This window comes from Scardinius erythrophthalmus (genome assembly GCF_964197995.2).
Source record: "Scardinius erythrophthalmus genome assembly, chromosome: 15".
NCBI lineage: Eukaryota > Metazoa > Chordata > Actinopteri > Cypriniformes > Leuciscidae > Scardinius > Scardinius erythrophthalmus.
The window spans coordinates 10,355,729-10,380,539 of record NC_138235.1 but is presented as its reverse complement, the minus strand read 5'-3'; the positions used below and the strand labels follow the sequence as shown (position 1 = coordinate 10,380,539).

Here is a 24,811-nt window from a genome sequence, read left to right as displayed (position 1 = left end):
AGAGAACAGTCCTCTGGGAGATCTCCTGAGAGGAAGTGTGGACGTGTCTTCCTGTCAGATCGGTGAGTGTGTGTGTGTTCCTCTTCCCTGATACACACTCATCGTCAGATCACTGTTTGAGGTCCTTACAACAGTCATGATTCAATGTTGTTTAGCTTTTTAGCTATAATATTTAATATAATATATATGCGTGCATATACAAGTATATGGGCCATTCTGCAGAACTTGTTCAGAGTTGGAAACATCTTGAAAAGAATATTTTTCCACAAATGTTGTGCGAATGCAAATTGTATAATATCTAAGGTTCACATTTCTAGTAATTGTGCAGTTAATTCTCATATTGTAGTTTCTGCAAGTTTAGGAATATTTCTCCACTCCCCAAATGTGTCTCTACCGGAACACAATAATAAATATGTTAATGAGAAGGGTTACATCGACCTATTAATATTTTGTTTACATCTAGCTTGTAAATATATTTTTTGCTATTTTATTGAAAGGTTGTCATAGGTAAATCAATAACAGCTACAAATTTAACAGTATTTCAAGTGTAATTTATGATATTTGTTGTATTTTGAATCCAATCTTTCTTTGTAAAAGGCATGAAGTTAATCACACTGATTTCAAAGCTAAGGATTCATTAGTTTGAACCAAACACTATCATAACATCTTAGTTGATAATTCAATATACTTCATTTTTGACAGAACATCCCATGTTTCGGTTATGACTGTAGCGACAGTAATGTTTTGGTAGCGGCCACATCACATTACAGAGTTTTAACTTGCATACTAAAACATACTGAAATACTAATGATTTGCATAACTGTACTAACATTTATTTTTTTTTCCCCAAAATAAAGGATTATGTGTTCCCTTTTGTCACACCGTTTCAGTCGTGACTGTTTCGGTAGTGACTATTAGATACTTTTGAGCTTACCTCAAAGATGATAACCAGCACATAGTTACCTAGCACAGTTGTGAACAGTTGTACTCATAAATGTGTGCTTAATTGCTGAAATAAGCTGTTTTGTAGTGATGTTCCTTAAAGTTACACACAGATTTTCGGACTTTTGAACTCATTTACCTCGGAAATGCTGGGCCCTATCTACTCACCATGTAGCGATGAGAGTCAAGTCATCATTTATATAGCGCTTTTAACAATGTAGATTGTTTCAAAGCAGCTTTACAGAGATAAGCGTATAATTTAAGGTAACAGAGATTGTTTTGGCTTATAGCGGTTCTTTAATAAAGTTATTTTCCAGCTAAAGAGAGAGAGGGACACAGGAATATTCCTGATCAAAAATGTAGAAGTGTGGTTAAAATCAGTCAGCCAATGGACTAAAACACAAGTTTCACGAGTAAAAAAAAATTTAAAAAAGGGAACTTCAATTTTTTTTTAAAAATCGAAACAATATTTTTTAAAACAATAATGGAATAAATGCAAAAAATGTATTTGTTTAAAAGTTTAAATTAATGGTTTAGGGTTCGGGACAGCCACCTCCCAGTTGAAAGTACCCAATAAATGGTCATTTTATATACAGTAGTCAACATTTGAAGTGGATCAAAAAAGTCCATCAAAGCTGTCCTTAGACAAGAACGGGTATTGTTCAAAATGAATGTGTAACTTTGATGAAAGGTTTTGATCCACTTCATATGTTGACTACTGTATATTAAGCTTACTGATATTTTAAATATTATTGTGGGTTTCATTCGATTACAGAAGGATCAGGAACAGACAAGGTTTGAATACTGAAATGCTTTATAAATGTGTTTTTTGGTTGTGGGACAGCAATTCTGTAGAATAGCCCAAACAACGACAACAAAAAGTCACTGTTTGTTTTATTTAAATAGGCAAATGCTTAAGAGTCTATGATTGGATCATTATCGCAGTGATTATTATGTTTGTAGCATGTTACATGTTTGGCAACGTCTAACCTTAATTGATGGAGTGTGTAGCTTTTCATTTCTTAATGATGGAGAGAGGAGAGAAGACCGCTTTAGAGCTGTCTGACCTGTAACAGAGCACATCGCAAGTAGGGGCTGCCAAAGTTAACCTATGTAACGTCTAGAAATCAACGTGAGACAATTGACACCCATTTTTCTTTAACACGTTCCTGGTCTTATTGTGCAGGGATCAACAAAACGCAACAGTTGAACCTACTGCACCTCTAAAACAAATGTCCTGTTCAGCTGACGTCACCAAAACCTGTTACTGTTCATCCTCTCCCCTTCAGTCTCCTGCCATATAGAGACTCATGTGACCATACATTCAATTGATTCACCAATTCCTGACGAATGAAATTATGCTATTCATTTTCCCCATTTTCCACACAGAAATATGTAGATTGCAGGAGTAAAAGGTGTGTGTGTGTGTGTGTGTTGTCTCTGCTATAGTGTTGAAACCAGAAGGGAAGGGTAGCAGACAGTTCGTCTTCTCTCTGGTCCCCGTGTCTTCGGCCCGCAACATCTCACCGCTGGACATCGCCGCGAATTCACCGGAGGAGCTGAAGGACTGGATGGCGAAGATCCGCGAGGTCACCATGACCTCTGAAGCCAAGGTCAGTGCTTATCTCCGGCTCTCAGTGATACAGGAACTGGCCGTGAACACCTGTCACGCTATCTCTCCGCAAACCCGAGCTTGAAAATCGTGTGGTCAAAGTTTATCTGAAAGAGTGATTGTGTTGCTGTTCCCACAGACTGTGTGAAAGTGTTTGATATGAGTAACGGGTGTTTGTTCTCCTTCAGATTGAGGAGGGTAAGATGATGGAGAGGAGGAAGAAGATCGCCCTAGAGCTGTCGGACCTGGTCATCTACTGCCGGCCCGTTCCCTTCGATGAAGACAGTGAGACGCCCAACACTCTTCACATTCAGACTCACTGATGTTTGGTGGAAATGTGATGCTCATATCATGTCCAAACCAGGGTTATTATTGTTATCTAAAACGATAATAATAGAGATTGCATTGATTATCTGAAGCGCGTAACATCAGTTAAATCACCATATGACATTTAGTTTTAGTAGTATGATTAGTCAAAGTGTTTAAGATGGTTTAAGCTTATATGTACACTACAGACACGATACGAGACACTACAGGTGAATAGGGTACAATTTTAAAATAAGATATCACCATGAAACTTCCTCAGATGATTACTTACACAAGTATATAAAAGAAGTTTGTATGTTTAATTATGCAAATTAGGCATTATCTCATTAAATATGCACGATTTTGCATAAATTTTTGGTAGATAGATCTGAACATATGATAAAGCCAGGTGCAAAATTATTTTTTCATTTTGTTTACACAAGATGAAGAAAAAAAATCAGGATATATGCTTTCATTACCTAGGATATCAAAATATACTGTCCATTGCCTTAAAAAATCGATTTTCGCCATATTTTTTTTATTTAAAATGTCACATAAATCAGGCCAGGAATGATTTATTACCAAATCCCTCTGAAAATATCTTCAGAATACTGTTAAGTGTATAACTGGGAAGTTTGGTGTACATAAGCTGAGATGTTTGTACTGGAGAATGACAAAAAACTCATTTTGAGAAAACGGCAGTTAAAGAATTAAATAGCTCTAAATGAGATTTCGTCGTTAGCTTTAAATCCCCCTTTGGACATTCACGATTGGTTGCTGATAGAAAGGAAATGCCTATATTAGGGTTACATAGCGTTGTGCAGAAGACTCAGAGCTTTACAATGATACTGGTCATGACAGACTTCAGTAAACAGAGCTCGAGAGAAACTTACTGCCGCAAGTAAACAAAATGTAATAAAATAAACATCTTAATGTATATTTTCAACGTTTTCTTTATAGCAGCTTGAAAGAACACATATTGAAGGAGTAAACTAGCCCAAAATCTCAAAACTGACCACGAAAACTCAAAACTGACTCATGATTTGCATCGAATAGTGACATGAGTGTGTCGTTACACCCCTAAAACACTGAAAAAACTAAGCCGACCGACACTCAAAAACGTCCTGACGTTCCCCGACCGTCGGCTTGGTGTGTCCCGGGCTTTAGGAACAGGGTTGGGAAACACTTCTTAAATACACACACAAACCCACGTAACTCCTCAACATCTTCTGTCTCCTGCAGAAATTGGGACGGAGCGGGCCTGTTTCCGGGACATGTCCTCGTTTCCCGAGACCAAAGCAGAGAAGTACGTGAACCGTATCAAGGGGAAGAAGTTCCTGCAGTATAATCGCCTCCAGCTGTCCCGCATCTACCCGCGCGGCCAGCGCCTGGACTCCTCCAACTACGACCCGCTGCCCATGTGGCTGTGCGGCAGTCAGCTAGTGGCCCTCAACTTCCAGACCGCAGGTGCGTACGGCGCCACCGCTCTCAGTCCCGTCTCACGGGGCGTCCCGTCATCTAACGGTGTGACCGTCTCTCTGCAGATAAGCCGATGCAGATGAACCAGGCTCTCTTCATGTTGAACGGCAGGAGCGGGTACGTGCTGCAGCCGCCCATCATGAGGGATGACACCTTTGATCCCTTTGACCGGCACTCTCTGAGAGCGGTGGAGCCGATCACGCTGAGCATTGAGGTACTAATGCATCCCGCACCCCTAGGACCGACTGAGGGTGTGTTCACACCTGTCTTGTTTGGTTCGATTGAATCGAACTCAAGTTCGTTCCCCCCTTGGTGCGGATCTTTTGGGCAGGTGTGAATGTGTGCGGACCGAGACCCAGCTGAAGAGGTGGTCTCGGCCCGGCTCCAAACCAACTCTGGTACGGTCCGTTTAAGGCAGGGGTGTCCAAACTCAGTCCTGGAGGGCCACTGTCCTGCAGAGTTTAGCTCTAGCCTGCCTCAACACCCCTACCTGGAAGTTTCTAGAATGCCTAGTAAGACCTTGATTATCTGGTTCAGGTGTGTTTAATTGGGGTTGGAGCTAAACTCTGCAGGACAGTGGCCCTCCAGGAGCAGGATTGGACATCCCTGGTTTAAGGTGAATTTCTGTCCAATGAATGGATGACCTCGGCACACGTGTGGTTTTGTTTACAAATTTTGGTTCACTTGCAAAGAGGGCCGTGTGAAAGTGAACCACACCAAACAAACAAAAATCAACATTGTATTTGGTCCGGACCTTCCTGCGGGCTTTCCTGGTGTGACTACACCCTAAAACTAAATCTTTAGAAGTGGCCGTGCACATGTGGCTAGGGGATTTTATTTCCATTACTTTCACACAGTGTCACCGTAGAATGGCAACATGTTTAAAGCAACCAGAAGCCAAGCGCATAGTAAAAGCAAAAATGTTTGGTCTTTGGTCCAAGTGGACACAGGTTATCTGCCAATGCCGATAAGTTGAAAGTAGAGTTGTCAAAAGTACCAACATTGGTACCAAGTTGGTAATGAAAAATGTGAAGATACCAGCATTTCCATCTAGCATTTTCAGCCAATTCTGATTGGCCATTGTGTTGACGCGCTCAACATGTATTCTTGTTTCTTGTTTATTTATTTATATAGCACTGTTAAAACACAACCGAGGTTGAACCAAAGTGCTTTACATACAGATTCTATAAAAGGTAAAAATAAGGACACACATAGACCAATAAATAGACAACATATAAAACCATTTATATCTAACCATTATAGGCTACCGACATTAGATGCACTTTCAACAGATTCTTAAACATTGACAGCAATTTGGCAGACCTGATAGATAGCGTCAGCTCATTCCACTGTCTCGGCCCTATTACTGCAAAGGCCCGGTCGCCTTTATGTAGGTGATTTGTTCTAGGCACTATAAGTAGTTTATGATTCTCTGAACGTAATGTTCTAGAAGGGTTACCGTATTTTCTGGACTATAAGTCGCATTTATTTAGAAATTTATTTCACAAAATCCAAGACCAAGAACAGACATTTAATCTGGAAAGGCAAGTTATTCAACTACACAGTAGCACACAGAACAACAGGCTGAGTAGGTGTCCAGTATGTTAACGCAACACATTAACAGTTATTCAGCTACACAATAGCATAAAGAACATATACCTGGGAGGCTGAATAGGCTAAATTAACATAAGCCAGTGAGTCCAACAAGCAAGTTACAAGTAAACAAGTTCACCAAGCCCCCACGATCTCATTCCACATCACTGAATCCATTGAATTTTCTTCATCCTTGGTGTCGCTTCTGAACAACTCCGCCAACTAGAGCGCCCTCTCGCGGCTGTAGACGGTAATGTTTTCTCTTGGTTCATCTCAGTCTGAATTAATTTTGATATATAAGTCGCACCTGACTATAAGTCGCAGGACCAGCCAAACTATGAAAAAAAGTGTGACTTATAGTCCGGAAAATACGGTATATGGGGTTAAAAGGTTTGCCAAATACATATGTACAGTATGTCTCTGATTGGCCATTGTGTTCACGCGCTCAACATATACGTCTCTGATTGGCCATTGTGTTCACGCGCTCAACATATGCGTCTCTGATTGGCCATTGTGTTCATGTGCTCAACATATACATCTCTGATTGGCCATTGTGTTCACGCGCTCAACATATACGTCTCTGATTGGCCATTGTGTTCACACGCTCAACATATACGTCTCTGATTGGCCATTGTGTTCACGCACTCAACATATATGTCTCTGATTGGCCATTGTGTTCACGCGCTCAACATATACGTCTCTGATTGGCCATTGCGTTCACGCGCTCAACATATGCGTCTCTGATTGGCCATTGTGTTCACGTGCTCAACATATACATCTCTGATTGGCCATTGTGTTCACGCGCTCAACATATACGTCTCTGATTGGCCATTGTGTTCACGCGCTCAACATATACGTCTCTGATTGGCCATTGTTTTCACGCGCTCAACATATACGTCTCTGATTGGCCATTGTGTTCACGCGCTCAACATATACGTCTCTGATTGGCCATTGCGTTCACGCGCTCAACATATGCGTCTCTGATTGGCCATTGTGTTCACGCGCTCAACATATACGTCTCTGATTGGCCATTGTGTTCACGCGCTCAACATATACGTCTCTGATTGGCCATTGTGTTCACGCGCTCAACATATACGTCTCTGATTGGCCATTGTGTTCACGCGCTCAACATATACGTCTCTGATTGGCCATTGTGTTCACGCGCTCAACATATACGTCTCTGATTGGCCATTGTGTTCACGCGCTCAACATATGCGTCTCTGATTGGCCATTGTGTTCACGCGCTCAACATATACGTCTCTGATTGGCCATTGCGTTCACGCGCTCAACATATATGTCTCTGATTGGCCACATATATGTTGAGTACCGACTTGGTACCGAAGTTGGTACTTTTTGACAACTGTAGTTGAAAGTGATGAAATATCAATGAAGGAAACTGAGCTTTGGTGTGTTTTAAGGTGTTGGGAGCACGCCACCTGCCCAAACATGGTCGAGGCATCGTTTGCCCTCTCATCGAGATTGAAGTTTGTGGAGCAGAATACGACAACGCCAAGCTGAGGACTGACTCTGAAGGTGAGGTGGACATGAACAAACGGTGTCGTGGTATGTGGGGTCACCTGGGATTAAAGTCGCTTTAAGCATCTAGAGTTCATCTGTATAAAAATATTTTCCTGTCTTACTCTCAGCGGACAACGGTCTGAACCCCACCTGGCCCAGGAAATCCTTCCGGTTCAACGTCTCCAACCCTTCTTTTGCATTCCTGCGCTTCGTGGTCTATGAAATCGACATGTTCAACGACCAGAACTTTCTTGCCCAGGCAACGTTCCCCATCAACTGCCTCAAAACAGGTACGGCTCCCAAATCAATGACCAAAGGGAACTTTCCCCTGGTCTGAATAAATCAGAGGTGTCCAGTCCTGCTCCCGGAGGTCCGCTGTCCTGCAGAGTTTAGCACTGATCCCGATCTCGCCTGAATCAGATAATCCAGGGCTTTAGGCTCATCACTAGAGCTCTAGGCAGGTGTGTTGGGGTGAAGCTGAAAGGGATCGTTCACCCAAAAATGAAAATTAGCCCATGATTTACTCACCCTCAAGCCATCCTAGGTGTCTATGACACTCTTCTTTCAGGCGAATACAACCGGAGTTATGTTAAAAAATGGCCTTCTGAAGTTAAGCGATGCGTTTGTGTAAGATACATTTAAAAATGTATAAAGTGAAATAACTAGCTTCCAGCCAAACGAACATATGGCTAGGTCTAAAGCGCAACTTATGCGAGTAATGCGACGCACTGCTGATATTTACACTACGCCATGACGCACTACGCTACTTCTGACGTCACAAGTTGCGTAAGTTGCACATTAGATGTAAGTAGACTGCAGTTGGCCGGAAGCTAGAATTTTACTTTGTAACGTGTTAAATATGGATATTTTTCCTACACAAACCCACATCTGCACTTCAGAAAGCCCTTTATTAACCTGCCAGAGCCGTGCACTTTAATCATGGATAGATGCACTGTAATAGGCTATGCCATTCACTGCCATTATAAAGCTTGAAAGAGCCAGGACATTTTTAAATATAACTCCGGTTGTATTCGCCTGAAAGAAGAGTGTCATAGACACCTAGGATGGCTTGAGGGGGAGTAAATCATGGGCTAATTTTCATTTTTGGGTGAACTATCCCTTTAAGTCAGGAGCAGGATTGGACACCCCTGAAATGAGTTGTAAAACCCAATGGCACTCCTGTGGTCTGCAGGCTACCGGTCGGTGCCGCTGAAGAACAGCTACAGTGAGGATCTGGAGTTGGCGTCCCTGCTGGTGCACATGGACATCGGCAGAGGAAGGGTGGGCTATGAGATCATAGTATGTAGAAGCGCACCTCAGGATCCTCATTCGGTAGGCTAAGTGAATGTGCTGTTGTGTAATGGCGATCTGTTTCTCCTCCAGCATGAGAACGGGGAGATGCTGAGCCCGTTCTCGGCGGCGGGGGCGATCGGCGTGGCCCTGCAGGCGGGCCGCGAGCGCACGGGGGACACCAGCTCAGTGTCCTCCTCCACCTCCTCCATGTCCCCTCTGCCCTCGTCTCCGGGGCAGGCCCTGGGCTATCGCGCTCGGGAGGGCTCCTTCGAGGCCCGCTACCAGTCCCCTCTGGATGACTTCAGAGTGTCCCAGGAGGCGCTGTTGGACCATGACAACAGGAGGTGTGTTCGCTTTAAAGAGCCTGCTTTTGAAAAATATGTTGAATTGTCTAATAACACAGAGCATTTAGTCGCGATGAAACGCACATTGTGACAGACGGGGTTCATACAAGGTGCTTCAAAATTGCTTTTTGAAATTTAAGTCCTGGAAAACCCTTAAAAACACCCATATATATAAATGTACTTAAAGTGCTTTAATTATTAGTTGAAATTGAAATTAGTGTTTAATTTTATTGATAAAACGATAAATAACACAGAGGATGTAGTCGCGATGAAACGCACGTTGCGACATATCTCTCTTACGTATTGTGATGTAGAGCAAGAAAGATATATGGGCGGGACTTGGTTCTACCCATCAGCTGCTGATTGGATGCATCACCAGAGAGAAGTCTGTCGTTTCACAGGAAGATCGAGTTTTGATATTTTGATAAATTGTGAGGCAAAAACAAATTTAAACTTGCATGAACGCATTATTCAAGATAAGATCAATGACATGCATTTAACACGCAATTTTCATTTCATGCTGACTAAGATGATGAATAATGTAGTTGTGGTGAATATTAGTTTGCAGTCCATGAGCTGGTCCAGTCGTGGCCAAAAACGCCCACATCACAGGAACTGGCCTGTCAATTGCTATTTCTGTTTGACGTTTGATTCAGATGAATCTGAAATCAGTGTTATTGGAGTATTATTATTACTTGTTTTGTTCATCATGATAATCTCCACAAATGACCAACTTTTTATGAATTATGAAGCCTAAATACAATCGTCAAACGCTAAGCATGTGCTATAAAGGAACTACACCACGGTCACATGACTTCAGCGTCACCATCATTAAGCTTCCAACAACTCTTTCAGTCTTTAAAACATTTTCCCTCAAAGTTTGAGTTATAATAGTTTGCAAGAGTTTGACGTGTGCAACGGGAAAATGGGAAAACCTATGAAACGCATACATGAGGAAAAATGTGTTCTCGGCCAGCGCCAGATGTGAATCAGCTGAAGGCAGTCAATCACGTCACGCTCGGCGTGAAAGGGCCTTAAAACGTGAAAATATCTAGAGCTTGTGTTCACCACAGACCTTGTGTCAAGGATTTAACCAAAAACCAATTCAGAAAACCCAGAAGTGCTAAAATGCAACTCGTTTCTAGGTTTCGACCTGCAAAAATATGTCGTCCCTGCACCGCTCAGTAGACCAGCACACTCAAATTATAACAGATTTTGGTAACACTTTATTTTACAGTGTCCTTGTTAGATATGTCACATGTACTTAGCGTAGTAATAACAGTAAATGATGCATAATTACATGCAACTAACCCTCAACCAAACCCTAACCCTACCCTAACCCTATAGTAATATTACTCAGTACTTAAATATATAATTACACTGTATCAATGATAGTGTTAACTACCAGTCAACTACCAGTTTTGGATTCCTGGAGATGGCCTCTTCCTGTCTGAGTGGGTGGTTCATGTGGACCCCTTATGAGTGCTGATGATCAAAGTGAGGTTAAATGGTTGAATTCTGATTTATTTCCCCCCGCAGGCTCCGCAGGGCTCGCGTCAGCGCCGACAACCGCGCGTAACGGACCGTCTGAGCGCGTGACCGATGGACAGCGCAGACGCAAGGCCAGCGACACGGTTCCCTCAGAGCTGATGATGTCAAGGACTGCCGTAAAAACCCGTTTCTGTGGAAATCGTCATCGCCAGCGTTTTTGGACAGATCTCCCTCTCTCTGCGACCCTCTCCCGCTCGGAGTGGCGGAGGGGCTCGCGGGGTGAATGGAGCCGTCGCTCACGGACAGAAATGAACAAACATGTGCTTCGCTGCGATCTGAACCTGCGGCGCAGGGGACGGGGGGGCTCTGCCTCCGGGACACACAGCGTTTGGGCCAGGGGTTCAGGACTCAGTGGGGGCTGTATCATTCATCACTTTGAAACCGGTTCCAGGTTAACATTTATGGAGTAATAATACTTTTCCTTACTCTGTCTCTGGCTTATATATAAATATATAAATGTGTGTGTGTGCGCCCCATTTTGCTGTCAGTTAGAAAAGCTTGCAGCTGATCTGCTCTCAAAGAGCCTCTCACTCCACATTTTTATTTCATTTCAGATCGATTATTTGTATTATTTAAACGTCTGTTTTAAACGTTCATGATGTTATTATTGTATTTTTTTTTTCTATACAAGTATGTTTCTAACATGAGGGCTTTGCCTTTTTTAATTGCGTTTCTCGCTCTTTCTCTTCCCTCTTGATGGACTTAAGTGTTGGATGAGTCCCGGGATGCACATGTTCTTGTGTTTTTTAGGTGGGCGGAAGGCAGATCTCATTGAAAGTCGTTGCTGTCTGAGCTTCAGGAAGACATCCTTTAACATTTAACTCAAGAACGGCCTTTATTTTGTTTTGAAATAAAGTTATGAAGTTATCAAGTGAGCAGAGAGCAATATCTCTCCTTGTTTTATGTATTGCCAGTCGTTTGACGTTAATTCACAAACAGCTCAGGTGGGGTTTTAGGCTATGGGAGCTTTGGAAATGTTGTGTATTTAGTTTACAGAGCAGAACTTGGACCATCTCATTTCAGAACATGTTATCCCTCTAAAACCATTTCTGTGATTTATCATGTACTCTTCCTCCACATTTTAGCTATTGAAACGTCTTGTTCCTGAAGGCTTTTTACTATGTGTTGTTGTCTTATCAGATCAAATAGGGAGGAAATGTTATGTATGATTTAGTACCTTTATTCATGGTGTCTGTATAAAGAAAGCCAAAGGTAGACTGTGCACGTGGTGTATACAAGAAATGGGGACCAAATAAGTTTGTCTCAGAAGAACTCAATGATCTTTGGGATATTTCCCCCCTACTGTGTGTAAGAGTAAGGGCATTTTTCATCATTCCCTCTTTTGATGTATACCTTGTGCCAAGCAGTCATTTAGTTTTGCTTTATGCCATAGTATTGCCCTAACACAGCTTGTCATTAATTAATAAACAGGCTAAGACTGCTAAACCTCAGTATTTACAGTTGATGTACAGTAAAAACAAGGCCATATTTATTGTAGCTCTGATAACAGTTTCATGCAGTTCTCTTGTTTAGCCAGTAGAGGTTGAGCTGCTACTGATCGGCACACATACACATGCCATGTAGTTCTGAGAATCATTACAGAAGCCATTGCAATGCTGTGTTGCATTATTTTTCCCCCATCACTGATGCTTTACCTGGCTCTCCATTTGACCATGGGATCCAGGTGTGTTTTTATGGAGCAAGGTGACTATACAGAGGTTACTTGTGCTTTGCAGCCCCCTTTTTAGAAATTTTGGTTTTTTTTTTTTTGCCTTGTGTCTGTAAAGTTATGCCACTTTTGTCACAGTATTTATTTGGTTCTGTGCATCAGTCTAAAAGATGCTCCAGAAGTTTACCCCTAAAGTTATGTTGTAACAATGTTATGTGTTCCCCTGGTTGGGCATTTGCAGAAATGTTGATTACATTGAAGATTGGAGAAGAGGGATGCATACATACATTCTGCCATTCCTCTTTTTCTTCCCCTAGTCTGTCTCTGTGATTAGTGTATGGCCATTTCCAAATTATAGAAAGACACAGGGACCATAATCACTTCCTGAGCTTTGAAGAAGAAAAGAGCAGGCCAAACCCCTTCAGAGGGAAATCACTCAAGTTCACCTGCATTTATTCCTAATTTGCCAACATTCCCTCAATTAGTTGAGTGTTAAGTCCCTTTCCTTTTCTTCTGTAGCCCTTCTCCAGTCTGTAAATTAGTTTCTGCAAATTCCTTGCATCATCTTTCATGTGCCTTGGTGTATGTATACATGTATACATCAACGAAAGCTCCCCTGTTGGACATGTATGCCTTTTTCTATGCTTTCTTGCGTCAGTGTTTTGTTACCAATGTTTTTATTTACAAACCAAGCCTTTTCTGTAATGTGCCTATGCTATGTTGGAGGAAATATACATTTTAATTTTGCTTTTCATATGAAACATAATCAAGCCTGAGAATAAAGTACTTATTCAACAATGAAAAGGTGATTTCTTTTTCCAAGCCTGAAAATCCATGATCATTTTTTATTAAATTTATTCTGCAAATAATATTTGTAAAAATCATACAAGCCTAAGCGTTCACACTGGTGAATCTGTTTTGTTATGATTTTACAGTTTTCTTTTACTTTCAATGACATTTCAGGGAAAAAAAGTGCTGTGGTATTGATGCTCACCTACAGCACACAACTTAACCTCTCTGAGGTGCATAATTGAAGAATTACAAAAGGGCTCAATGAGAGCTGTGCAGTTTACGCTTCGTACACCATTTCCATAAACATGGCAAATCCTCTCCAGAAGACGTAGAAGGAAAGAAATACCCATCCAAGAAAACACTTTGTCTCACTTCACGAAGCCGAGGTCTCTATTCTATCCAAATATAAAAGCAGCTGGTGAAGGGGTGTATCCTGACCTTCAATAATCCACACCATGTCTTGAACAGTGGGACAGCTCTTGGGTGAAAAAGAAAAAGTTCATTATAGAAGAAAGTTTTTTGTTTGTTTTGTAGAGGTGTTTCCCAGTGCTCCTGTTAAAGTTTCATCTGACATTTAAAAAAAAAAGCCTTCAATTAAAGGTCACATGTGCTGTAATCCCATAGGCTGATATCTCTTTAAATCCATTCATGCATCCACTCTCCTCTTCAGTCAGACTCTGCAAAAAACAACAGACAAGTATTAAACACAAGAATGACTTCATACATGACAATTCCTTTTTATCCCTCCAATTCACCCATCCTAAAAGTAAACTACAACGTAATTATTTTGATGGCTAAGTTTGCAGAAAATGAATCACCTTGTGTAGCATTTGTTGAGATTTCAATAGTTGACTTTGTGGTTTGATCCTTTGAGATCAGGCTGCTCTCTGACGACTCCACCTTTACGTCTTCATGGTCTGGATTCGGTGACGTTACAGCAGCCTCAGTTGGGGTTGCAGATGATGACCCAGTTATCACACTTCCTGTGTCCTCAGACTTCCTTTCCTCCAATAAGAGTGGTGTCTTGTTCGCAAACCACCGCCGGATCGACTCTTCACCTAGCCCACTTGACTTGGCAATCTCCTCCAACTTAGTCTCATCTAATTTACCATGTGTGTCTAGGTGCTCCTTTAGGACACTAATGTTAGCTTTCTGAAAGTCTTCCTCATCTACCATGGTCTGGTAACTCTCAAGCCACTTGAGCTGACCGTTCTTCAGGACATAGCGGCAATCTCCAAACCAACGTACCACCTCTGGTCGTGGTAGGCCCGTTTTAGCTATCAATTCATTGTACTGGGGACTACTGGGCCAGTGGGTGCGTGCAAAGACTTGCTTCAGCAGGTGGAGCTGTTCGGGTGTTTTCTTCCCTCGGTATGGGGAAGCCTGAGAAACGGTTGTCTGAGAGCTAGATTGTGGCATCTTGTTAGCTTCAATCAGCTGACTTCCCTCAAGCTCACCTTTTCCATTAGATTCAGTAACTTTCAGCATTTTGAGATTGATCTTGATAGGGTTAACTTTTGGCTCAGTGCCAGTCTCATCCCTCTGTTTCTCCTCTTTGACATCTTGTGTTTCTATGGAGGAATCTTCAGCTTCATGCATCTCCTCGTTGCTAGTTTTTTCCTTTTGTATTCCATCCACCTCTTCCTCTCCCACAGCATCATCCTCCTCCCTTTCCGCCTTCTCAGCTTCCTCTTTCTTCTTCTCTGCTGCTACTCTCCTTCGCCGCTCAGCAAACCAACCATGGATCTCACGGCGAGTCATCTTCGTTTCTGCTCTTAACCTGTCAACTTCTTCACTAGATGGATCTGGGTCCTGTGCAAAGCTGGCTTCCAAAGCTCGAACCTGGTGAGGCTCTCGCTCTTTGTACCGTATAGCGGTGAAATCTGGCGACGGGGGTCGTGGAGGACGTCGTGAGGGAGTAGGTGGTGATGGTGTCTGTGAGGGGCTGAGAGGGGACTGCTGGGGAGTTCTGGGCCTCTCTGGGGGTGTACCGTTTTCTGACAGGTCTACAGCAGCAAGTGTATCGAGTTGGGAAATGCCTCCACTAGGTGTAACAGTCTGACCACCGCCACTTGACCTTGAACCCTTCAGATTCCTGAAGTGATAGCGGCGGTCACTGAACCATTTCCGTACTTCACGCACAGACAGACCAGTTAGGCTTATAAGTCTGTCTACTTCCTCTTGATTAGGAAATTGGCTAACAAGGAAGCTCTCCTTTAGGGCTGCCAGCTGTCCCTGGGACTTTTTGGTTTTGTTAAAGCTGGGATCCAGGAAGTTAGAGGAGGAGAACATACGAGAGTTCATAGAGATAGGACTTGGGGAGTCTGATTTACTTGGTATTGTGCTATCTGTTGTAGTTGTAGATCCCAAGGTAGTGGTTGGAGTGGTACTGGCAGAAGAATTATTGCTCTTGCTGTTAATGTTGCTTTTAGCCTCAGAATTGCCTTTACCCTCACTTTTCACAATATTACCATTGCTTTGAACGCAATTGCCATTAGTACCTGCTGTACTGACCTTAACGTTGCTGTTGCTATTTGACTTTGCAGTGCTACTGCCACCAATGCTGATTACACTAGCCTGGCTACATAAGCTGCTGGTACTACTAATACTGCTTGAGCTGCTGCTAGTACTAGCACTGCTGCTACTACTGCAGTTTCCACTACTACTGCTACCAACAGTGCCTAACACCATGCTGATTCCTTTATCAGCCACCAGGGCTGCAGCGGGCCGAGCCTGCATCATAGGCTTCGCAGCAGCCTGATGTTTGGGTGTGACCGCTAGTGCAACAGGGGCTCTGCTGACCTGAATGCCATTAGCCATCATCGGTTGGGTGACAATCACCCCTCCTTGCCCAACCAGGCTACCTTGTAAGATGTGAGGGATGGAAGTTGTGCCCAGAACTGTGATAGTTGGCTGAGTAGCAGTGTGGTGGGTCTGGCGTTGCTGCTGGCCATTGGAAGGCGCTGCCTGTATGATTGTATTGAACATTTTTCTGCGGGCATCTTCTATTTCCTCAGGAGACCAGCTGATTCCTTGTTTTAGCCTCTGTGCTGTGAACCAGATCTTGATCTGCTCCTCAGGATACCTGGTGACTACAGTAAGGTAGCAAAGCTCAGCCTTGGTTGGATAAGGGAACTTGCTAAAGGATGTCTTTAAGAAACTGCTATTGTCCATGGATGCATTATAGGTAGGAATGCTGCTGAGAGGGATCATCACTTTTGGAAGATTCTTAGTACTTGATGAAGAGGAGTGGGATGTGGAGACTGAAGCAGAGGGTTGGATGAGACTTGTGTTCTGCACAACAGACACAACTTGTGTAACAGCCGTCTTCAGCATGGGTAAAGCCCCAGAGCCATTAACAATCTGTATGGCTGATGGCAGAGAAACTTTGCTGGCTGTTCCACTGTGAACAATAGTGGGCACATGGGTGACTGTAACTGCAGGAGAGTCGTTTTTGCCCACCGCTTTAGTAATAGAGGGCGGAGGGTCATCAGAGGCAGGGTGAGAAACAACAATCCTTTTGAGTTCTGATTTACCCTTCAGCATTTTCATGATTGGTGTCTTGGTGATGGATATCTCAGTCTCTTTTGAGCTAGTGCTTTCACATGGTTCCATGCAAACACTCTGCTCTACAATAATCCTGCTGTCCTTCTTTTTGAGCTGAAGTGTGGTGGTTATCGTACTGGGATGGACACGGGCATTGTGCAGAGCTAAGCCCTCAAATTTTGCAGCACTTATCCCGCAATCCACACAAAGAAAACGGGGGTCAATGCGGAAATCTGGGTGACCGCTGTAGACATGATCAAGGAAAAGATTTAGGTCCTGGGTCTCAAAGTTACATGGCATACAAGTGTAAATGCCGCCATCTTTATGGATATCACCTGCTTCTTGCCCAGAGGACTCACCCAAACTTTCACTGCCTTTTGCACTTGCTTCCTCTCTGAAGGAAAAGCCAATGTCCTTGGTTGGAGGGGACAGTCTGTCCCGTTGAAAGTCATCCTGCAGATGCATGGTTTTTATAGGGATCATGCATGGAACGGTGGACTTCCTCTTGCTAGCCATGGTTCTGTCTAATTAGTCTCCAGTGAGATTCCTGATTCCTTGTGGTTATCCGCTCTTACAGAACATCCACTGATAACTTGGTGATGGACATGATCATCAGTCCATTATAAGTATTCTGTATCCTTATTGGCAATGTGTATCAGGCATCAGAACATCAATCTGTAAAGACAAAAAAAAAAAACAATAGTATTTAACAACCACAGATTTCAAGATCAATTTAGTTATTATACTTAAATAAAAACTGCAGATTGACCAATCTTTAAATGTCTTTCTCACTGAAAGGGAAGAGCTGCTTTTACGTCAGTCTCTTTCAAAGAACCTTTTACAGCCTCTCATTCTGTTTACGGAGACTTCTCACACCCCCATCCCCACTCTGAAAAGTTTTTCACTTGTGTAGTCTAAGTGAAGGGCATACTATCAATCAAACCTGATCATAAGAAAAAATGTCGGAAAAACATTCATTTCAATATGAGTGCACATCCAAACAATTAAGTTTAGCAGTGTATACACCAAGAGAAAATGAAACTCAGTAAAAAAAAGCCACTGCAGTTCATTTCTTCTTCTAATGGCTTGTTAGCAACTGCTAGAAATATAGGCCACTTCTCTCAAATTCACCAATCTTTCACTGCAGCACAGTTTCTCAGCTGCAAGTTAACCCTCAAAAGGAAAGGGGTTTTTTGGGGGGGGACACATAATAAGAGAGGTGCACAACAATATTAATGAGAACATGTTTCCAATTAAAGAATACTGTAGAGCTATCTGTGAGTGATAACCCAGCTGAAAGGTCTTCTGGGAGTACTACAACTTCACCCAAATCTACCACATGAAAAGGTTTAGTCCAGGAATCCTCAAATAGTGGTTCAGGTCCGGACCCTGGCTTGGATCCAACCGAAACCACGAGACATAATGACAACGGAAGCACCATTTTACTGTTTCTACATTTTAAAGTGAGCAGCACATCAAAACAACAGAGCGGTTCACACCACAAGCGCTCAGGGTCGTTTGTGGTAATGATCTTTTGCCGCTACGTCTGAAGCCAAACGCGCTTCATTCAAGCCCTTTCCGCTCCGTGTGGGTTGCTTCTCTCTCCCTCTAAAGAGCCACATTAAGAGCTGAAGATGATGCAGTTATTTTAACAACAGTAGCAAAACACAGTGAACAGCAAAACAGATACGCTGATGAAAACGAGAACGCAGCGCAAACAAGTATTTTTTATCTGCCATACATACATGACTCCAGCCGTTAACCTAAACCAGGTTTGTGACAAGACATTTTTTCATCTACATTTAGCATCATTAATCAGCATGTTAAGAGCATTTCATAATGTCATAATTGGGAAATGATTTGTATAACTTTTTTTGGTTTTATTACTAGTTAACTTTGGGGGGGTGGGGGGTGGGGGTTGATTATTATTTACATTGTTTTGTTTGTTTTTAGTAGATAATTGTTTTAAGCAAAATATAAAAATGGTCCAGTCTTCAATGGTTCAAGAGGAAAACCCCAAACCCCCATTCAGTATCTTTCTGTTACATGGCCTTCTGCCATTCATAGCTATCTAAATGTAAAAATAATAATAGCCTGATAAAACACCTTTCATATCCAGACAATGTTGTTTTAGTTTGTTTGTTTCTGAAAAATTCAGACACTAGAACACATATAGAAACTTTTTTGACCATTTAGGATTTTTTTTTAATGAAAAGTACCACTGCTGCCCAGATGAAGACGTATAACCATCCCGAAAATGTATTGTCCGCACCTCCGCTGGGAAGAGATATAGAGACCGGACCTCTTGAAACTTTATTGAATGCCTCTGGTTTAGTCTGTCAACATGGTCTAGTTTGCCCCTGCTGGCCAATGCAGTAACTACACTATCTGGACCCAAAACATGTCAGTCTCCATTGATGGCCATTCAGCAGCAATCATGTATTCTGACTATATAAAACTTAAAACAAGCAACATACAAAAATCACTATGATTTTGTTTTAATTTAGAAGATGTTTTTCCAGGGCCCAACTTGGAAGGCTCTTTAAGACTTTTTTACCCTCTGTCTGATGTTGTTAATGACATAGTACCAAGACTTCACAAGCAACTATCTTGTGGTGGCCTCGGCCAACTGCCCTCGCCATGATACACTTTTCCTGCAGCTTCAGAGAGATCAGTCATACGGCATTCACGGCTCAGGTGATCGCCTCAGAAAGTTCTGAGGCTAAATCACGTACTTCTTGGTCGGAGGGTAAGTGGGGCTTCATCCTCGCATCCTCACTGCCACACATCTGCTGTTTTCCCCAGATGGAAATGCCCTTAATTGTGGCTTGCAGTGTTGCCATTGAGTGTTGCATGAGGGGCACGGCCCTGCCAACGCTGCTGGGTCAGATAACCAACACAAAGGGGTTGTGCGGTGGGCGGGCCTGACATCCATCATGTGGGTCAGACCCTGAGGACGAGAAGACGTGTGGGGGCAGGGCGAGGAAGTTTGGGCCGAGGTGCGAGCATGTGTGTGTGTGTGTGTGTGTGTACACATGTGTTGGGAAGTCGGGGAGGGGCCATTGTCGCAGGAAGCAGTGAGATGTTTCAGCAAGGAATTTTTTTTGCCTTGATACCAATTCCCCATCCCTACCCCCATCACACACACCCTCATCCAACAATCACAGAGCCGTTACCCCCATCTCCTCCTCCTCCTCTCTGGCTCACTGCAAACACTCTGGAATGTTCCACCACGAGCTATTTAGCGAGTGGTCAACCTGGGAGTCGAGCGCCTCTCGAATGAGCTGCGGATTCATGAACAAGCACTATAACATGCAACCCACGTCTGCAACCCGAATGGATCCTCGGTCAGTGTTTTTGCCCCAAAAATAAGCGTGCACTTCAACCCGACAATGCAAGAAAATGTTCAATGTTGAGTGGACAAATTTAAAAGTTTTTGATTTTTTTTTTTACTGAAAAAACCCACACTGATCTGACATGGTAATAAAATGCTGTAGCATTAGTTTAAGGGTCTGACTGAGATAAACAGTCTCATAAACATAGCCATTATGCTAAGACATTGTCTGAAGATCTAGTATAACAGTAGATCAAGGGGCAACCCGTCTTACTTTTCAGTCTCAGATTAGGCCAATCTACGTTTTTAAAAAGTTATAAACTGTCTTTAAAAAAAAAAAAACATGTTTTATGTCTATCTTGTAAGACTAGTCTAAGCGGTTTCTGCAGCCAGCCCTAGATCTAACGCAAAAGCTCATGAACTTGTTTGCCAATAATTAATGTAATGCATAACTGTCTGCAAGAGTGTTGATCTTCTTTACCCTTGAGCAAACAATCTGTTGACACTAAAAGGTATGAATAAATACTATATTAAATGTTTGATGCCTTTGCATTTATAGAACCATCGTCCTCCTGACAGAATATCTTTGTCTCTCCGCCTGGAGGACACGTAAATAAACAATATCACATGACCTGTGTGACACAACAGCCCCTAAACGGGCCGATTCTTAGCCGTGCGGATGTTTTAGAGGAAGCGTTACACATTGGCTGTGCGTAGTTGGGGTCACAATCTATTCACTATCTGGTACGTTTGCTTTGGCGAAAACACATGTACCCCACCGTCAGTTTGCCTGCTCGCCTCCCCTCCCCCATTCCCTCTCTCTCTCTCTCTCTCTCTCTCTCTCTCCCTCTCTCTCTCCCCTTCAACAAGTTCAGCCCAGTCTGCAGGGAGACGGGTCGTCAGCACCACTGGTGTGTTACTATCCCCATAGCAACCCCCCCCCCCCCCCCCACCACACACACACACACACACACACACACCTCAGTTACACACACACTGAGTTAACGCACTGCTACACAGTGGTCAGCCCACGGACAGCGTTCGGTCCCTGGCTCTCGCTGGCTTGTTTTTCCGGCTGCAGGCCCTGATCTTATTTCAGGCTGTGTCAGAGAGGTGTGGTTGTTCTCACTCATTGTCAACAGCACGACGTTCCCTCGTTCTGAATGGCACATCAATGCATGTTGACACTCGTGTTTCTTAGTCGCAGTTTGGGGGGGGGGGGTTCAACTGACAAAATGCTTTGAAAATAAGACCTCGTCGTCAAATAGACCTAAAGAGGCATAGTATGGGTTTTTTGGTATGTTTTGCTCTGTTTGGTTGTATTACAAAAGCAACTCCACCAGCGTCTTTCTAATAAGCCGCTGAAGTGCTTTCTGAAGGCAGTGGCACAGATTCGACGTGGCCAGCACCTAAGGTGTTAAGGCTCGGTTAAAAATGGACGAGTGAGGGGAGAAACATGGCGGCACAACACACGCTCTGCTGTCCAACCTAAAATGGCTGACATCACCACAGTCTCAATGCCAGCTCCTGCTGACCGGACCCGAGCCTCGTCCTGACTCGCGGCCGAGCCAAGGGAGCGCTTCCCTGCTTTGTTAGGGGACAGAATCGCAATAATCCCACCTGGAAGCTGGGAAGAAGGAGAGGAGAGTAAAACAAGGAAGACAGAACCTTAAACCCCTGGTTTTACACAGACACTGAACCGGTCCAAGTGTTCACGGACGATTTGGGGGGTTTACTACTTCCTACAGTACTAGAAAAATGATAATACTGTTAATAAAAACAAAACCTATTATATCGAAAGTTTGAATGTGTGTGTGTGTTTGTTTGTTTGTTTCTTGTGTGTGTGTGTGTGTGTATGTGTGTGTATGTGTGTGTATGTGTGTGTATATATATATATATATATATATATATATATATATATATATATATATATATATATATATATATATATACACATATACATACAAACTTTAAAGTTAGATGCAATTAATTGTGATTAATCGATTTGACAGCACTAGTTCAGAGCTGTTACCTTGAAAGCAGATCTGTATGTTAGGAATGAATGCATTCTCATATATATATATATATATACATATGTGTGTATGTGTGTGTGTGTATAAATATGTACTGTATACACACGCGCACACACACACACACACATATACATATATATACATTATATTTATATATATATATATATATTACACACACATTATATAAACAATCTTTTAAGTTAGATGCGATTAATCGTTTTGACAGCACTACTCTGAATACTCTTTAGTCTTATGTCAGTCATATTGAGATGTAAAGAGGATTTTCACATGGATCGTGACCTTTTGCTGAGGAGGAGAGGTCCTGAAGCTGGTAAGTCCTCCAGATCCACTGTTTTCATCAATCAAACGCCTCAGACTGTTCCCCTCAGACGTAACAAGAGGTTTATCCATTTCACACTCTTTACTACTAAACTAATCTTTACTGACTGGAAATAAGATAAGACAAGATACTGATGCGATGGTGCAGGGTGGAAAAATGTATGAATAATACAATTTAATGATAAATAAGATGTATATAAAAAGGCAAATTTAAGTAAACACTTGTCAAATTTTATAATAACATTAATTTAGCATTTTCCCCACACTACATTTGATGCTGTGCACCATCCATAAACACACTAATGCTACATTATAAATATGACACATGGGCAAACTTTCTGTTTATCACTCAATCTCAACTAACATGTGTCCACTGTCAGCCATATATTTAGAGCTCTGCTCACATAAGAGTTCATAAAAATGAGTGATTAGTGGAAATATGTTTAAAGGAATAACTAACCAACCAACTTGATAAATTCAACTTTAAGATGAAACTATTTAAAAGCAGATTAGATGAGCACTAGAGCCTTTACTGTGCGTGTCTGATCACACACACGTGTGCCGTTATCCTGATCAACTTCAGTGTGTATCAATACTAATATTATGAAATATGATAACATTAAAAACCATAACCACAAACTACATCGCCACCCCTTCTTCCTGTCGCCATTACACACACTATCACTCACTCACTCACTCACTCACTCTCACACACACACACTGAGCAGCAGGCAGTGAGTTTAGATGTATCAGTGCAGTATTATAGCTGATAGATTGTGACGTCGATGTGTAACAATAAAAGTCAAACACAAACTCACCCGCGCGCGCACGAGCCAAATCCCGTCCGCTGCCACACACACACAATACACACACCGCTCAAGTCAGCTCGTGCTGGAGGATAGACACAGTGCTGATGAGTGTAACACAAAGGCCCTTCACTCTTGTTTATGTCCAGTCGAGTGTGTGTGTGAGTGAGTGTGTGTGTGTTAAACACAGACGGGGAAAGAAACTCACGCCGTACGTCACCAGCAGCAGAGTCATGTGACTGGATGCGTCACTGGCACCCGAAGCCCTGATGATCAGCTCATGAATATAAACTGATCATGATGAGTAATTAAGATTCATACGAAGTGCATCACTCAGTGTCATGAGGGAAAAGTCATATTTCTGCGAGCGGAAAAGTTTGAGGGAAGTTTAAATTACAGTGAAGTAACAGCAATTAAGCGGGTGTCATTTGTTCCTGTGGTTAAGGCTTTGCTAAAGGTCAAGTGAGGTAATACACGAATGCTGCAGAAACACAGGCTTATGCACAGCAGGGCTTTCGAAACATATTGATTCATGTATACAGACTGTACATTATGCATGCTTTTATAAAGACTGTGTTGGGTTTATATAAGCAAAGCAAATATTATGTCAACAATATTTACATTTGCTCATTTTGCAGACGCTTTTATCCTACGTACTTTATAAAAGTAGAACAATATTTGCTTTGCATTAAGTTGACAGCTATCATTTTCCTACCCAGAGTAGCTACTGTATATACTTGACCTGAGGAAAAATATTTGCAATTCAAATGTATGCAATGTTTTTTTACTATAAATATACATTTAAGCCAAAACAAGGGCAGTCAAAGAATCAAATCATCCTGATTAATGGCCTATTCGTCAGCTTTACAAAGGTTTCTGGCTAGTCTTTACAAAGCACAATGAAACACACATTGTAGGCTGGAGAATTTGACATTCGTTTGTTTGTTTGTTACCAATTGTACTCTTTAGGATAAACCCCTCGGGATCTCGATTTCAACGTGGTCATAATACACTGAAGTTTGATAACATAACACAAGACAAAACAACAACACTCACCTCATTCAAAACAACAAACACATAAACACATGAATATAAACATATCATCTAAAACCAGCAAAGCCCGTTTCAAAACAAACCATTTCTGAAGTCAAAGATCGTACATTAAAAGGCAGATTATCCCAATCCGCAGGAGCCTTACACACACTGCTTTCTTCACAAACACTTTCTTAATTCAAGGAGTACGAAAACATAATGTGAAGAATGTTCGCGATATGATGAATATGATATCAGATACTGTCGCAAATAATACACATTTGAGGATAAATTGCAACCAGTGAAGATGCCTTGCCTTCTGATATTGAGTGGAGAATATTTGAGTGAAATAAATAAGTGTGTCAAATGAACATCCCATAACAAATCTGCACAGCTACTGTAAACTGTAGTAAGAGGGATTCAGATTAATTGGTTTTAGAGGCATACTGCACATAAACTACATACGCATGAATCAAAAAATGGTAATATAAGTTGCAAAGCAAGTTTAATGTGAAAGATCGGCACGATACACTGGTTCCAAATTCGGGAATCCAGTCATAAACACAAATATTTAATTTGATTTACTCTGTGCAAGTATGTGCCATCTTTACAGATTATTGTT

General features: G+C 42.2%; 2 protein-coding genes across 3 annotated transcripts in view; one reads left to right on the top strand and one right to left on the bottom strand.

Annotated features, from left to right (window-relative positions):
* plcg1 (phospholipase C, gamma 1) overlaps positions 1–13,111 on the top strand; it is a 73,821-nt gene extending 60,710 nt beyond the window's left edge. Inside the window, exons 24-33 of the mRNA XM_081386493.1 lie at positions 3–62; positions 2,392–2,555; positions 2,743–2,839; positions 4,103–4,327; positions 4,405–4,553; positions 7,351–7,465; positions 7,579–7,740; positions 8,643–8,749; positions 8,834–9,087; positions 10,627–13,111. Coding sequence (XP_081242619.1) covers positions 3–62; positions 2,392–2,555; positions 2,743–2,839; positions 4,103–4,327; positions 4,405–4,553; positions 7,351–7,465; positions 7,579–7,740; positions 8,643–8,749; positions 8,834–9,087; positions 10,627–10,666 — 1,373 coding nt within the window. The 3' untranslated portion in view covers positions 10,667–13,111. The remainder of the gene's footprint in view (positions 1–2; positions 63–2,391; positions 2,556–2,742; positions 2,840–4,102; positions 4,328–4,404; positions 4,554–7,350; positions 7,466–7,578; positions 7,741–8,642; positions 8,750–8,833; positions 9,088–10,626) is intronic.
* Positions 13,112–13,132: 21 nt separating this feature from the next.
* zhx3b (zinc fingers and homeoboxes 3b) lies at positions 13,133–23,417 on the bottom strand. 2 transcript variants are annotated; one of them, XM_081386618.1, is made up of 3 exons: positions 23,170–23,417; positions 13,918–17,320; positions 13,133–13,776 (listed from the first exon to the last, which is right to left on the bottom strand). In XM_081386618.1, exons 2-3 carry the CDS (start codon positions 17,159–17,161, stop codon positions 13,766–13,768), a joined length of 3,255 nt encoding a protein of 1,084 aa, XP_081242744.1. In that variant the 5' UTR covers positions 17,162–17,320; positions 23,170–23,417; the 3' UTR covers positions 13,133–13,765. The 2 variants fall into 2 exon arrangements, with proteins under 2 accessions (XP_081242744.1, XP_081242745.1); XM_081386619.1 differs by having other exon boundaries at positions 23,366–23,417.
* Positions 23,418–24,811: the final 1,394 nt, after the last annotated feature.